We start from the raw sequence: 14,998 nt of genomic DNA on the forward strand, positions 1-14,998 counted from the left end.
AAATGAGTCATTTCACCTATGCTAGACATTTATTTTTGGTTGGGTGAATCATTGTCTTGTTTAGAGACAACAGTCTTGTTTCTTTGGGCTTATAGAAGTTTCTGAGACAAATAGCGTACACTAGCTACACAATATCTAAAGAAATGAAGCCCAATCCAGTGAGCTCAGTGATTTTTGATGAGGATTATATGGCAAATGCATAAAGTAGAAAGAGAAATTGAACCCTAAAGAAAGCACCTAAGATATTTCAAATAAGGTACGACACACAGAGTTTAATATAATTAATCACATAGTTTAAACAACAGGTTCCAATTTTTATTGGGTTTTCTAGTTCTGAAACATTTACATTTTTAATATTAACATATCCCTAAAAAGACTCAATATTAATTTATTATTAAATTGTAATTACTGTTACCCCTACAGGGTTCATTAAGTTTTCAAATAAATTAAAATAGATTTTTTTAAGAAAAATTGATTTATTCTTTTGGCACTATGCAGCTGAATGGATAACTAGCAATTATACAGTCTTTATCAAAAACTGCTTCTCTATTTAAAATTCTCATGAAGCACAAGAGCTATGAAAAGAAACTATCACTACGTGAAATTCTCAGCAGAGACAGCTTATACAGGATCATGCAGGTTGCAAGGGGCTTTGGGCAATCTCTAGCCTTTTGGTCAAAGCAAGGATGCTATGAACACTATAACGCTCCTCTACAACTACCTGAAAGGAGGTTGCAGTGAGGCAGGGGTCAGCCTTTTCTCCAAAACAGCTACTGACAGGACATGAGGAAATGACCTCAAGTTGTGCCGGGGAGGTTCAGGTTGGCTATTGGGAAAATTTCCAAATGGAAAAAGTGGTGAAGCACTGGAACAGGCTGCCCAGGGAAGTGGCAGAGTCACCATTTCTGGCAGCGTTCAAGAAACATGTAGGTGAGGCACACAGGGACATGGTTTAGCGCACACGGTAGTGATGAGTGTTCAATTGGACTTGATCTTGAAGGTCTTTTCCAACTGTTATGATTCTGTGAAGTCCAAGAAGGTTGCCTTGGGCTGTGTGTCCTGGCAAAACCAGACACCATATCTCACCGCAGTCTCATGAGTGCTAGTAGAGGGAGATAACCCCTTCCCTAGGCCCTGCTCCCGCAGCCCCAGTGCCGTGGGCCTGCCCTGCTGCCAACCCACCCCAACGACCAGGCCCAGCCAGGCCCGACGGGGCCTCCCCTGCCGGCGGTGCCCACGCTCGACAGGAACGCGGCCCTCCCGCTCGACAGGAACGCGGCCCTCCCGCTCGACAGGAACGCGGCCCTCCCTCTCCATGAAGGTCACGGCAGAAAGTGAACTACCCAGTACGGCGGGCTGGGGCACCAAAAACTAAATAAAACCACAGAAGCACCAGTCTATCACCAGGATAATGGGTCATAACAATTAGTGATTTAAAGCCACGTGTTTTGTAATTAAAAATATTTAAATCTGTATAAATTTCCATTGGTTTGACATATATGCATTAGTAAGGACACAGGTGTGACAGCCTGACAGAACGACCCTTTTCCATGACTAACTACCAAAGCTGTTACACATCAGTTTTTGACAGTAGAAGCTTTTACAGCAAGAATAAATTGTCTGCACAAGTATTCCTACTCCTCCTTTTCCCACTCATGAAATTTCAGATGTACCTCACTGCAATATCCTGGTCCTACTTATTTTCAGTAAAATTCCACTGAAAGAGTTAAATTGAGAAATTACACATTATCTTTGGTTGCAGGAAGTCTACTTCTAGGTGTTTTTTACATTAACCTAGAAGCAGGCCACTGAAGCGCTTATCACTGAGAAAAACTGCCACAGAGCAACACACACGCAGTATATGAAATCCAAAATCGACAAAAACTTTTAACATGCATCAGTAATTCATAAAATATATTTTAGATAAATTTGTCCATTTAAAATGGAGTTATTGAACTGATGTGCAATTAAATTCCAAAATATTTTCATTTAGGAATTTTTTGTGAGTTTTCATAGTTAATATTGTAAGCATGCACAGCTGAATGAGACATGGTCCCTATTACTTACTGTTGCAAAGCCAAAACATACAGATTAAAAAAATCAGTGCAGAATGATTCGAAGGGGAGGAGGACCACAACTAAAAGAATTTGCAAGAGTTAATATTACTACAAATACTATGTTATAAAAACATTTTGCAAAAAATGTCATGAAGATGAAAGAAGAGCATAAAAGGAAAAAATTTCTTTTTGAACACCTAAAACTAGCTGTGGAAACTTAATTTATGCTATACCTTTTATATATCAATAATAAGAGAAATAATAATACTTTAATCCAGTTACTGTTATTTTGATTGATTTTCTTTTTAAAATGCCTCTAATAAGTCCCTAAAAATGTTAATTAAAAAATATTTACAGTAATGGAAAAATCTAATAGTGTAAAATGCAAATCATCAGATCACACCTTTTTTAAAGCCTCTAAAGCACAGTAAAATAGAACATCTATAAATTATAACTGAAGGTACTTTATGCAGTTCCACCCATTTAAATAAGGCTGCTTTCTGATACTAACAATATTACTGTAAAATAGAGTATGTTTACATGGCATTCACCATTTTAACTACAGTGATTTACTCAACCTAGTTTTAAACCAGACAGCTCAGATACTGGTGGCAGCCCGGCCCCAAAAATAAGACAATGCCATCTAGCCACTTCCAAATTATCTTTATGGAGGACATATTAAGCCTTGGCTGAGCTATGCATTGCTGGTGAAATATGGCAACAAATGAAAGTCTTACAAATCCAACTTTTCCTATGTGGTCAACACCTGGGGGACTAAAATGACAAAGAATTAGCCTTACAACCTTAGCTGTTCCTTTAAAGGATTTGGCTGTATGCATACTCTAGTATGCACCTACACAAGCACGAACTGCAGATATCATCACTATTACAGCTATAGCACAACTTTTCACCGTAGATGTCCAAGGAAGCTCTGTATGCTTCTTTTCTGCATTAGGATGACCTCAGTTGAACCCTAAAAATGACTCTTTCAATCTATTAACTATAAAGGGAATCAGATGTAGATATATTCACTTGGTTCGATGAATTTCAATTTAACACACAACAAGTCCTGAATTAGGTGTCCACACTTTAGAGACAGGTATTCAGACACATTCCTCAGAACTAATCAACAGAAACAAAAGGCAAAGTCGTTTTGAGCTACATGTAAGTCTTTCTAGATTGCTCTTTGGAGGCCCCCAATTCACTCCACAGGTTAATTAGGAACCACAGCCACTAGGGTTAACTGTCCATATCAACACATAACACACTAATGGTAGTAAAATATTTAAAATTATGAACATAACACCAGCTTTTGTGTCACCTTGGTTTGTTTGGAGGAAGCTGTCGACTTGGTCGCCTGATGGATTGGTTTGGCTGTACCTTCATGGAAGTTCTTGGAGAAGACCGAGCAAAGGGGTCTGGTGCTGGAGGCTTCTTGGGTATTTTTTTCACCAGTCGGCTCACCCATTTTTGCTGCTCTTCTGTAGAATTAGCTAACAGTAGTAGGTTCTTTGCCGTTGAAATATCATAGTACACTGTCAAAGGAAATTTTCAAATAAAAACTATACATTAGTATTCTAAACATGTGCATCAAAAATTAGTGACCAGGTTACCATAACCTCACAATCTATACAAAAAAAGAAATGAGAAGTCAAAAAGCAAAGTGAATCAAATTTCAGTTGTCACGATTAGCACCGTTTCCCAAATATATTTTGCCAGACCTTAAAGACAACTATGATCCAAAGAGCACAACAAAGTAGACAATCTAAATCAAAAGGAGTAAACTTCACTGAAACGACCTATTTCATAACATGCACTAACACTACTGCTCCACGTAGCAATGCAGCAAGACAGTGTGAGCGGCCTTAGAACTATCCCACCTCCCTGCGTGATGCTGACAACACGAGAAGTGCCACTAAGTCACAGCAGCGAGCTGCTCCTCTTGTAGAGGCCCTTAGCATGGTTTCTGACACCTACAAACTAACATTAGACCTAAAGATAAACCTAACTGCTTACATTTGGTCGGTATCAGAACAGTGCTAGAAGCCTCTGACCTATTTAGTCATTTAGTCTGACCACATGCATGTTCAAATACTTGCTATTTACCTTTGCAAGGTGCTATAATCTCTTCTTTTTTATCCATGTGATCTTTGTGACACTTGATATGGCAGCGGCGACATTCTAGAGCAGGGGGAGGTTTAAACATATGCCACAATGGCTTCATACAAGCCTCACAATTCGTTGGAAAGTGATACAGAGTTGGAATAAACTCATGTCCTTTGTGACAAATATAATTTGACTTTTCTCCCATGGGTTCCACAGGAAATTCTTGTTCCTTCTTGCTTTCTCCTTCATTAGCATACAGAATCTAGAATCAAGACAGAATACTCTCAATATTCCTATACAACAAATGCAAATTCAGTGTAATTATCTAAACAGAAAGATTGAGCAATAATTAATACTGTCAGGAATTCCTTTTTTTCAATTTTTTTTAGTAAATTCCTTATTAGATAGCTATGAATATATTTTGACAATGTATGAAATATCATTTGTTTGTTACTGCAGAAACATTAATTTATTATTGAGTACCTGGAATATCCTAGGAATTTCCTTGGAATCTGCTCTGTACACATCAGTCTGAGTGACTGGCCGGACATGGAACAGTTTACTAGAGGAAATTATTTCAATAAAGATAAAAATTAATGTTACCAGAATGATAAATTTAAATTGACAGGAAAAGTTAGGAAATATCGTATCAAATAAAGACTTAGAGCCATTAAAGATTACTTATAGTCAGTAAAAATTTAGAATCAGTTTTTAAAGCCTTATTCTTAAATCCTTCACAACAAAATTTCCAAACCCTAAACAAAAACAAGTCGTAAGAGTCTGTTATTTATGAGCCTGTACTGTATTTAAGAGTCAAACCGTATTTCTGAAAAACTGCCAGAAAAGCTGATATGACTTCAGTGTTTTTCAGCAGCCTGCTAACACAATCCTCTCCACAGTTCTCTCCAATTTCTGAATAGCCCCATTCTATACTTGCTAAAGGAAGAAATTAGATTAACTATGCAACCCTCCAATAAGCAAGTGTCATAGATGAAAATATACAAACGCTGAAAATTACAGTCTCCAAGCGACAGCTTTCTTAACAGTTCTTGGCACAGCACGTGTGTGAGGTAGGTGTAGCTCAGCTAGCTCAGCACAGCGCTCTGTGTGGGCCATGGCCTGTCCCACAGGAGCTGTGCTGGACTCGGGACCACACGGTAGCTCCACCATTGCCTGGGAGGCACTTAGGGACATGGTTGAGCAGGCACGGTGGTGATGGGTTTATGGTTGGGCTTGATGATCTTAAAGGTCTTTTCCAACCACAGTGATTCTATGATTCTACAGCAGACAAACTGCTGCTGCTGCATCACAACGGGCACATCAGCTCTCAGCTCTCTGAACTGTAAAAATGTGCCCCATTTGAGGTTGTGCTTTGGTTCTACACACACTGGCCAAGAGGTCTAGGCAGAAAACCATGATTTGAATAATACAAGTGCATAGAAAACTGTAACTCTCACACACATTCTCTCAAGAGGTCTATTCTGCCATGAGTCACCTGTAAAGCAGAAGATGGAGTCTCCCGTGATAATACTTACTCTATATCTAATACCATGTATGGATTGGACTGCTCTTTATCTTGCTCACTATCATAGAACAGAATCTTCTTACTGCTTACAATTACATACTGTTAAGAGACAGAATAGGATAAAGAGCACATTTTAATTCTACTAATTACAGAAGTGAAATATTTCCATAGCAATATTTTTATATAAATTTATTAAACGACAAGTAAATGGACAAAGTAGTATTTCATTACGAGTCCATGGTTTGACAATAAATTCACTGCTTGGCAAACAAAATTCTGATTACCTGGCAAATCAATAAATGTTATCAATTTAATTCACATTTAAGCAAATTAAAGTAGCTATGAGGAGGTAACAATCAGGTCTAAAAAAGAATAAGATTAAAGCTTATCATTTCTATGCTACTGATTTAGTTTTTACTTAGACTGGTAGTAAGAATAGCTGTAATCTAAATAAAAAAAAATGAATACTATTTAATATACATAGTATGTCATACACCAGACCATACTGCATTATATTTTAGTATATAAAATATATGTTGCTTTGCTTTAATTTTATTTAAAATTTTAAATACAATTAAAAGGCTAGTAATTAGTTACCTAGAGGAATTTTTTGTCTAGAATGAACAGTTTGACTGAGTAGCAAGTGAACTGGTATGAAACCATGTATACTATTTTTTAGATAAAGAACCACTGAAGGTACTGAAAAACAGTAACCACACGGGTGTTGCATAAGGCAAATAATTAGTCATTATTTTTTTAATAATGAAAAAGAATTTGTCAGGGGTATCTACTTTCAGACTATGCTAATTTCCAGCTCCATGATCCTGTAGGAATGATTATTACTGACTGTAGAAATAACTGAAGCTTATAAAGTGGCCATTCTTGTCTTTGGCTAGATGTCCAAGTGTCTTAAGCTACTAAAATTGTCTCAACTTCTTAGTCTCAGATGTAACTGTAATAGCTACAGCATTTTACACCTTGAGTAAATGACAGAACACATATCAAAGAAAAATTAAACAGTATGAAAAATCCTGAGGTGAGTGTAAAATCTAGAGTATGCGTGAAACAAAATTATAAATTTATTTTTCTTACCTTTTTAACCCATCCAAATTTCTTAGTGTTATTTCGCACAGGGAGCGATAGCCAGCCTTCCAATCTTGATTCTGAAAATAGATCAAAAACATAAATATTTGCAAAACACATTATTTTGAGATTCATGTATAATTAAAAGTTATTGAAGAGCAATAATGAAGAAAAAAAAGCAGACAAATACATTATTTAAAAAATAAAGGGTCTTGCAAAGCTTATTGCACTAAATTTTCAGGAATAAACCTAAATTGTGTATTCCAGAGCATGGTCAGTAATAAATGACATAATTATAAAAAAGCTGGCCTAGGGAAAGAAGGAGAGCAAGCTTTCAACCATAACACACTCATTCCCTTTAGTATTTTTTTTTAATCTTTAAAAGGGTCTATTGATCCCTTAAAGCAGCATCTCTGAAGACATTAGTACAGAACACACAACATTCTAGGAAAAAGCCAAAGCAATGCAAATTATCACCATCAAACCAGTTTTATCCACTCTCTGAATAAAATCTTGGAAATTTAGTATTATAATGTCAATGTTTTGCTCTATAACTTTTTTTCTTTTAAATCTGCCTAAATCTCCTGCACTTTCTACTCCAAAATAAGTCATTTCTAGCTAATCCTGAGGCTTTGCCTGCAATCACTACCCTTTCACACAGCTGATATATTTTTTTTTATTTGTCATGTTAGTCATATTGGACTTACAAGCAGTATTAATAGCTCAGCTGTTGTTCGACATATACATTTAAGCAATAACCAAAAGCTAACCTGAATCAGACTATCCTGGTGCTTAGCAATACACAGGCTCTCATAACCCTTGACTCTATTTTCATAGTTTCACTTAAAAGAATTTATTTCCTCTAGGTCTTAATAAGAGTTGCTCAATTGCAATAATATTTTACTGCTTAGTAATGCCCCAGCAGATCTCTCTCTTTTTAAACCTCTGCTGCTGCCTAGGATCTCCAAGTGAAAAATTCTACCAACAAACATCAGCCTGTGAAAGGGGCACAAAAATCCCCTAGAATTGGGGGAAAAAAAAGCTCTACAAAACCACAAAAACAGCAATGACAAAACAAGCAAAAAACGCCTAAAAACCAACAAAAAAAGAGTTTCTTTCTCATGGGAGGGTATGTGCATGTGCAGACTCACTCCCACACAGTGTGGTAAGTAATTACTGACTGCTCAAAGAATTCCCACTTTGTCGCTATCTCTGCAAGGCTGCTGTTGATGACACATTTTAATGTATATACCAATTATATGAAGAAGTTCTATAATGTGTATTTGCCTTATAGCTGTCACATCAAATAGTTCCTCTCAAATGTGCCTGAAAACGGGTAGCAAGCATAACATGCACAGAAAAAATCATTCCCATGTGCAGGGACTTATTAATGGGGTGAGAAAGAATGTGCTCAGATTTTTCCTATTTTCCTTTGCAATCTCGAAAACTACACCATGAAACTGCTCTCAGTGAGAACTTATTAGGATATTTCTTCATTTCTGAGGTCCATTCTACACTAACAGATCAGTAAAAAGACCAGAATATTCTGAAATTTTCATAATATACACATATAAGCACTAGGCAAATTGATACCTCCCATCTATTGCAATTATGTCAGCAAGAACCAATTCGGACAGGATTTTGATTCTAGAACAAAGCAAAACCATGCAGGCACCACAACAGCAGCTGGCAACAAAAAATTCTTTATGTGCTTAATAATTTTCTTACTAGAGGCCCCAAAACAAAACAAAAAATACAGAATAGGGAAGGTAGAAAAGTAGAGGAAATTAATCTTTACTTCAGTTTGATGAAGTAATCACAGTATTCCAGGGAGAGTTTTGACTTTAACGGAAAGATGTTCACATCTTAAGAAACCTCAAGTCAAATATAGAAATTTGAATAGAATTTTAAAACCCATCTCTCATGTTAACAATAAACAGAAGTTTTGTCAACACTGGGTATGTGTAGCAATAGAAAGTTTATAGAGAATTAGTAAAACAGACCTGTTTTACCACAGCCACATAATTTTAATTTTTTCTTTGTGAATCTGGAAAAATAAATCCGGAAAAAAAAATCTGGAAAAATAAGACCATTTTTTAAGGGCCTTTGATTTTGTCTGCTTTGCTATTAAGAATAAAAAACAGGATTCAAATTTGAACAAAACGAAAGAACTAACACCCGAATGAACTTCCATGAGCGAGTAATTTATGTCTACACAGGGGCACGTAGACATCTTCACACAAAGATTTTTTTTTTCTAGTATTCAGTATCTGAAGGTTGTACAGAAAGATGTAAATACTGGATTAAAAACTACTATGAAAAACAAGCTCATGAGGATCATTTGTTCAATGCTTTAACAAAGATGATGATCTGTAAACATACCTACTACTGCAGTAAGCATTAGTGAACACTTAGAGAAAATAGGTCATGCAAAATTTTCAGTAAGTGCTTTTGATTGGAATGCTTCCTGTCAGGTTTTCTCTTCAAACAACGCATTATTAGTGTTAGTTTTGAAATAGAAAAAGAAAGGACACAGTAAGAAGAAAACCGAGTGGTTCTCAGGGATGTCACCTGTGCTATCAAGATCTGAAGGGCTCTGTGAACAAGGCAAAGGCTCTTCCTCTGAGTCAGAATCAGAGTCGAGAAGCATGCGAGAACTGGAAGGCTTAGTGGCAATACTGACAGAGGTGGAGGAGTGCTGGTACGTGAAAGACATGGATTCCATAGTGTGGGACTGAGTGATATGGACTAAACGTAAAGCACAGAGGAGGAAAAAGGTAGAAAAGAAGTCAAAAGAGAATCCCTGAGAAGGGAGTATTAGCTTTACATTTAATCATTTAAGACAGTGATTTATAATTAACCACCAAAATAAAGATGAAGAAAGTATTAGTTTTAATGAGAGACAGAATATGTTACATTAAAAAAATCACTAAAATAAATTTAAGAATGAAGTATTATTATGCTACTGACAGATTTAGTTAGCATGTGGATATTGAGCACTATCAAACCATTGAGAAAGTGCTAGAAATACATAAAGATTAAGAGAAATAGAAACACCAGAGGATTAATTTAATACTTCAGCTTCTATGGTAAGACAACAATTAATGGTAAAATTACTGTAAAACCAATTAATGCAGAAATGTTAATAAAAATAACATACCGGGGAATCCATCATCTGCCTCAGCGTCTCCGGGCCCACTGCCTATGCTGCTGTTGTCCAGACCAATGTGCAGTGACTGCAGCTGGGAGCGAAGCTGCTCTATGTCGCTGTCTTTGCTGTCCAGAGTCATCTGAAGCTCTATTCGTATCTGACTCTCTTCTGCTATTTGCTGTAAGAATAAATGAAAAGATTACTTATCACTGTCTTCACTAAAGAACAAATAAGTGAAAAATAATGGAGCCTCTGTAACCAGTCTTAATACACACCCTGCAAATTTCCTTCAGTCATGGAAAATCCAGAAAATACAGACAGCATATGCTAGTCTGCATGGATTCAATGAGAATTACAGAAAATGTTACTAGCAATTATATTTGCAAAGAGGGTCTTACTGCCTGCATTTCATTGATCTCCTTCTGATACTTGATCATCATTTGGGTCAGCTTCTCTCGTTCAGACTTCAGTTCCATATGCAGTTTCCTATTTTCCTTTTCCTTCCGTCGCACATCGGTGTCAGCTCCACGTTTGACCGGACCCTTCCGATTCATGATCTCAGCCAATTTATTCACAGCCTTCAAAGAGAGGGGGAAAAAAGCCGCAAACCACCAATTACAGAGAGTTATATCATGAATAAATGACGTCTCATCTCCTCCCTGTGCCCAGGCACTTTTAATCTAACCATAAACTCAAACTTCTGCATAATCTGGCAGTATAAGGCCAATTTAATTAAATGCATTACTCAAAGTGAAAATGACTTTTTTTCCTTAGTTTTTCCTTTTTTAAAAAAAAAAAATTGATTAGAACACTTCTACTCATTTAAATATTTTCTTCAGTTTTCATTAGCTAGAATCAATATATATATATGGATTAAAATGCCACTTAGTGTTGCAAAAACAATTTAGGTTAAAAAACAGAAATAGAATGCTTTATGGAACTTATAGAGGACTATAAATCAAGATGGTAACAAAATATGAATTCTATTTTATAATCTGTAAAAAATTATTTGTTTCATGAACACTATCTCTTCACTCATTTAGATACATCTACTTACCTGGGTTTTCAGTGTTCTTTCATTCAACAACTGTTTTTCAAACTGTGCTTTAATATTTCCTACATTTGCTTCTTCTTCCTTTAGCTTTGTAATTTCTGTGACAAGATGATAAAAGCAAAACAAAACAAAAAACTATTAAAGCTCTTTACAAAAAAAAAAAAAAGTAAAATTTAAGATTTTAATTTAAGATTTTTAATTTTCAAATTAAGTTGAATCTGTTTCCGGGAATACATACGTTCTTGCACTTCCTTCAGTTTATTGTTCAGCTCTTCTTTCTCATTAGCTAGATTAGCCACATCACTAGTCAGTGTCCTATTTGCTTCTTCCAGCTGAGAACAAAAAGTATATATGTGACTATGTAGCAGAATATGCTTATGACAGCACTGCATGACAGAAGGAATTTTTTCGTCTCATTTATGCAAAGTATGTTTTTAAAAATGTTAAATATGCAAAATACATATTTTTAAAATGTTTAATATATTTGCATATCATTTATCACTAGGACACTGTCGATAATTCAAGCTGCAAGTAGAACTGAAGCACGTGTAAGCCACTGTACAAGATTACTATGCATATTACTCACAGAGGCTATGGTGGCATCTTTCTCAGTAAGTTCCTGTTTATGCCTTGCCATCATCTCTTTAATCTCCAGCTCTTTCATAATCTTCTCTTTTTCCAAATCAGAGTACTGCTCTTCAGCAATGGAACGAGCAAGTTGTTCTGAATCAGCTTTCGTCAAAGTAATCTCTAGCTGAGCAGCCAAGGAATCTCTGCAAATCATTGACATATTAACTCCAAAAATTAACTTTTTTTTTTAAAGAAAAATAAAATAAAACTATACACCTGAAAGTTTTATTTAATTTAAATTGGTAAAACCTACCTCTCATCCTGTAACTCTTGTATCTTTTGCTGCATTTCTTTACAAAGTTTGGTCTTTTCTTCACATTCTTCTTTAAGTTCTCGAACTTGCGTCTTATACAGAGTCTAGAATTTAAAAGAGGAAAGAAAAGATGAAGACCTCCATATTATGCCACGAGGGCACACAAAAAATGATACAGAATGACACTCTACATTGCAATTCTTCAAATGTGGACTCTATTTCAATGGGACTGTGCAATGTCTTCTCTAAATTTTACTAATGATCATCACCACTCCCAAATGTGTTTTCAGCTTTTTAAATGTGTATTTCTGAAAGAATAGATGTATTAGATACATATTTATAACCATACAGTTAGACACACCCTCATAGTTATTTGACAGAAAAATTAAAAGTAACAGATTTGGAAAGCATTTGATATTTAGATTTTTGAAAAATGGCTACAAACCTAGAGCTCTAGAGAAAATGAAAGAGAAATTATATTGCTCTGTACACTCAAATGACTGAACACAAGTGACAGGCAATTGCAAAAGGATTTAGCGCAGGACTTTCAAAATAAACTGTATCTCAGGAGAGATTATCTCTCTGTTCCCATAACAGTCAACTGACCTAAATTCTTCCTTCCTCTTTCCTTTGACATATGCAACATTTTGATGAACAAAAACTTCAGGTAGCCACTTTCCTCTTTGACACAGAGACCACAGTAAAATCCTAAACTTCTTTAATTCTGAAGCAAGTCCTTTGACCTTTTACCTGCAGCAAGACTGGTGTACGCTGTCATAAATTAATCTGCACATGCTAGTGATTAATATCTAAATACAACGGCTATTTACTCTATTGTATGCTAATACAGAATTGAGAGGAAAACTTAAACTTCCAAGAGGTCTTTTCAAATCTGGCTCTTGAATGACAAAATTTTCTTCTCAGTTTTAACTGCACATGTTTTGCTACAACATATTCTGAGAACATGCCTCTTCCAAGCAGCATGGAACAGATACTGAATGCGAAAAGCCTGAAACATGCAGAAAATTATTCACAGAGTGAAAGAGAAGGAACAAGCTGCTTGATTCCTTCCTCCCTCTCTCTAAACAGAGCTTGGGGCTTCCTCCAAAAGCTGGGGCAACCATTGTGTTCCTTAATACAAACTCTTTTACACTCCTCCGAGATCAAGACGAATCAGTGTTGACAGGGCTACAGACTAGACTGAAGACAGACACAAGAAAAAAAAATAGAATAGAGATGTGAAATGGTCACTGAGCCTGAAAGCTGAGTAGGAAGAACAAAGGCTCAGTGACCATCCTTTGGCAAGCGGATTAGTATAAAAATAAAGTGGAAAACATACCGAGAAATACTGCTCAGCTTCAAGCTGGTCTTGAAGCTCTTTCATTTGTCCATCTGCATCTTGACGTTCCCTATAAAGGAATGAAATGCTTTTAAAGAAGAGACATGGTGATATGCCAAACAAGTAACAGAAGACTGCATGTGCACTCTTAAAGATTCCTTGATCAAAGTGCTGTCTGCAATTAAACATGAGGTTTCCTTTAGGCACCAGATATCATATTCACTTACACAGTTGAGAATACTGCATGAATAAGTCAGTTTAATATCATTAATATATTAACTACAACTGTGTCACACGGCTTAACCAGTCAGAGACGCAGACAAAGCAAACAGCCAGTGACTGAATCTCATTTCCAGGTAAAACATCACTGATCTAACACACTGACTTCCAGGAAACAAAAGCTACAAAACTATTTCTGGAAATCTGTCTATATTCTCTGTCATGGACCGTATCTTAAATTCATCTCCTTCAAAACCACTCAGAGTCACTAGTCCGTTATATAACAAAAACCATGTGGCTCTCTAGGTGAGTAACTGCATCTTACCAATAGAAAAAAAAAATAAAGCACAAGGAGATGAATCATTAAAGGCGATAAAGGAGCTACAAATGAGATACTTGTGATAAATACAGGCCTAACTTGTCTTTTCAGTCACTGAGCACATTTCCCTTCCCAAGTCATATTTCAGCATTACAAGACTTAATCTGATACAACTGTTGGATCTGTTGCAATTACTGCTTGTAAATCCTTGAAGAGCAATTGCTGGGCTTTAACATAGCTCTAATTTGTAGGCTCAAGAGATGTATTTAAACACCCTTAGAAATGGATATTTGCAACAGTTACACTCTTCAGTGCAGTATTACTACTGCCATCCAACTCTTAATAATCTTTCCTGATTAAAATAAAATAAATTAAAAACTAATATGACTGTCAGCTTTTGCTGGAAGAAAATTACGAATAGGTAATATTGCTTAAAAAAAAAAAGAAAAGATTGTGCAATTAGCTTACTTGCGAAGCTCATTATTTTGTTTTTCCAGGCTTAATTTGATTTCCTGAAGGTGGTTATTCTCCTGTTTTAGCTGCTTCTCTGACATTTTCAAGGTGTTGACTTGTTGCGTTTGCATCTTGAGGTCATTTTGCGTGAGGCAACGCTTTTGTGTTTCTTGTTCTATTTTTAATGTCAGGTTTTTTACCTGAAAAATAAACAGAAACCACTGAGCTTTATAGACCTAGACAGAAAAGCAACATTTCAAACAGTGTTTTAATACATTTCTCTACATTTTTGTATAATAGGCACACAATAATTCACAGACAAGGCTATTTCCTAAATAAAGGCATCGACACACAATAGATAAGGTACTTCTTCATGTCGATCTCTCACATTCTACACGGAAAACTCTAAGTTCAATAGTGTTAAAATATTTCAGAAAGATGAAACCATACTTTGTAAGGCACTTTTTTTTTCCTTTTTAACTCCAGAATAAGAGAGGAAGGAAAAAGGGTGGCTCTCATTTTCATTCACAAACGTTCCTAAATATTGTTCATAACACAGAGAATGCTAAGATAGTTAAAACGCAGTTCCACTCAAGACTCCTTTTTCCCTTGTTACTTACATCTTCATTTAGTTTGTCCTTTTGTTTAAGGAGCTCATTTATTTTCTGTTGTGATTGCTTGAGATCACAGTCCAGCATAGAGCGCTGCTTTTCAGCTTCTAACAACCGATTTTCTACTTTTTGCTTTAAGGCTCTCTCTTCCAAAAGCTTCTTCTCCATTTCTGTGAACCAAGATATTGCAGATATTTC

The 14,998-nt window shown here is 35.9% G+C and overlaps 1 protein-coding gene across 2 annotated transcripts in view; it reads right to left on the reverse strand.

Annotated features, from left to right (window-relative positions):
• The window catches only part of ROCK2 (Rho associated coiled-coil containing protein kinase 2), an 85,015-nt gene that overhangs the window by 3,976 nt on the left and 66,041 nt on the right, over positions 1-14,998 (reverse strand). Inside the window, exons 18-32 of one of the 2 annotated variants that reach the window (XM_088536234.1) lie at positions 14,810-14,970; positions 14,205-14,389; positions 13,199-13,268; positions 11,860-11,963; positions 11,563-11,749; positions 11,215-11,308; positions 10,980-11,074; positions 10,321-10,500; positions 9,932-10,100; positions 9,343-9,519; positions 6,781-6,851; positions 5,699-5,787; positions 4,647-4,725; positions 4,164-4,425; positions 3,379-3,592 (exon numbers count right to left, since the gene is read on the reverse strand). In XM_088536234.1, the coding sequence (XP_088392360.1) occupies positions 3,379-3,592; positions 4,164-4,425; positions 4,647-4,725; positions 5,699-5,787; positions 6,781-6,851; positions 9,343-9,519; positions 9,932-10,100; positions 10,321-10,500; positions 10,980-11,074; positions 11,215-11,308; positions 11,563-11,749; positions 11,860-11,963; positions 13,199-13,268; positions 14,205-14,389; positions 14,810-14,970 (2,137 nt within the window). The remainder of the gene's footprint in view (positions 1-3,378; positions 3,593-4,163; positions 4,426-4,646; positions 4,726-5,698; positions 5,788-6,780; positions 6,852-9,342; positions 9,520-9,931; positions 10,101-10,320; positions 10,501-10,979; positions 11,075-11,214; positions 11,309-11,562; positions 11,750-11,859; positions 11,964-13,198; positions 13,269-14,204; positions 14,390-14,809; positions 14,971-14,998) is intronic. The other variant, XM_088536233.1, reaches the window with a different exon arrangement.

This window comes from Tinamus guttatus, unplaced genomic scaffold, assembly GCF_059628265.1.
Source record: "Tinamus guttatus ecotype Peru unplaced genomic scaffold, ASM5962826v1 Tinamus_guttatus_pri_ptg000653l, whole genome shotgun sequence".
NCBI lineage: Eukaryota > Metazoa > Chordata > Aves > Tinamiformes > Tinamidae > Tinamus > Tinamus guttatus.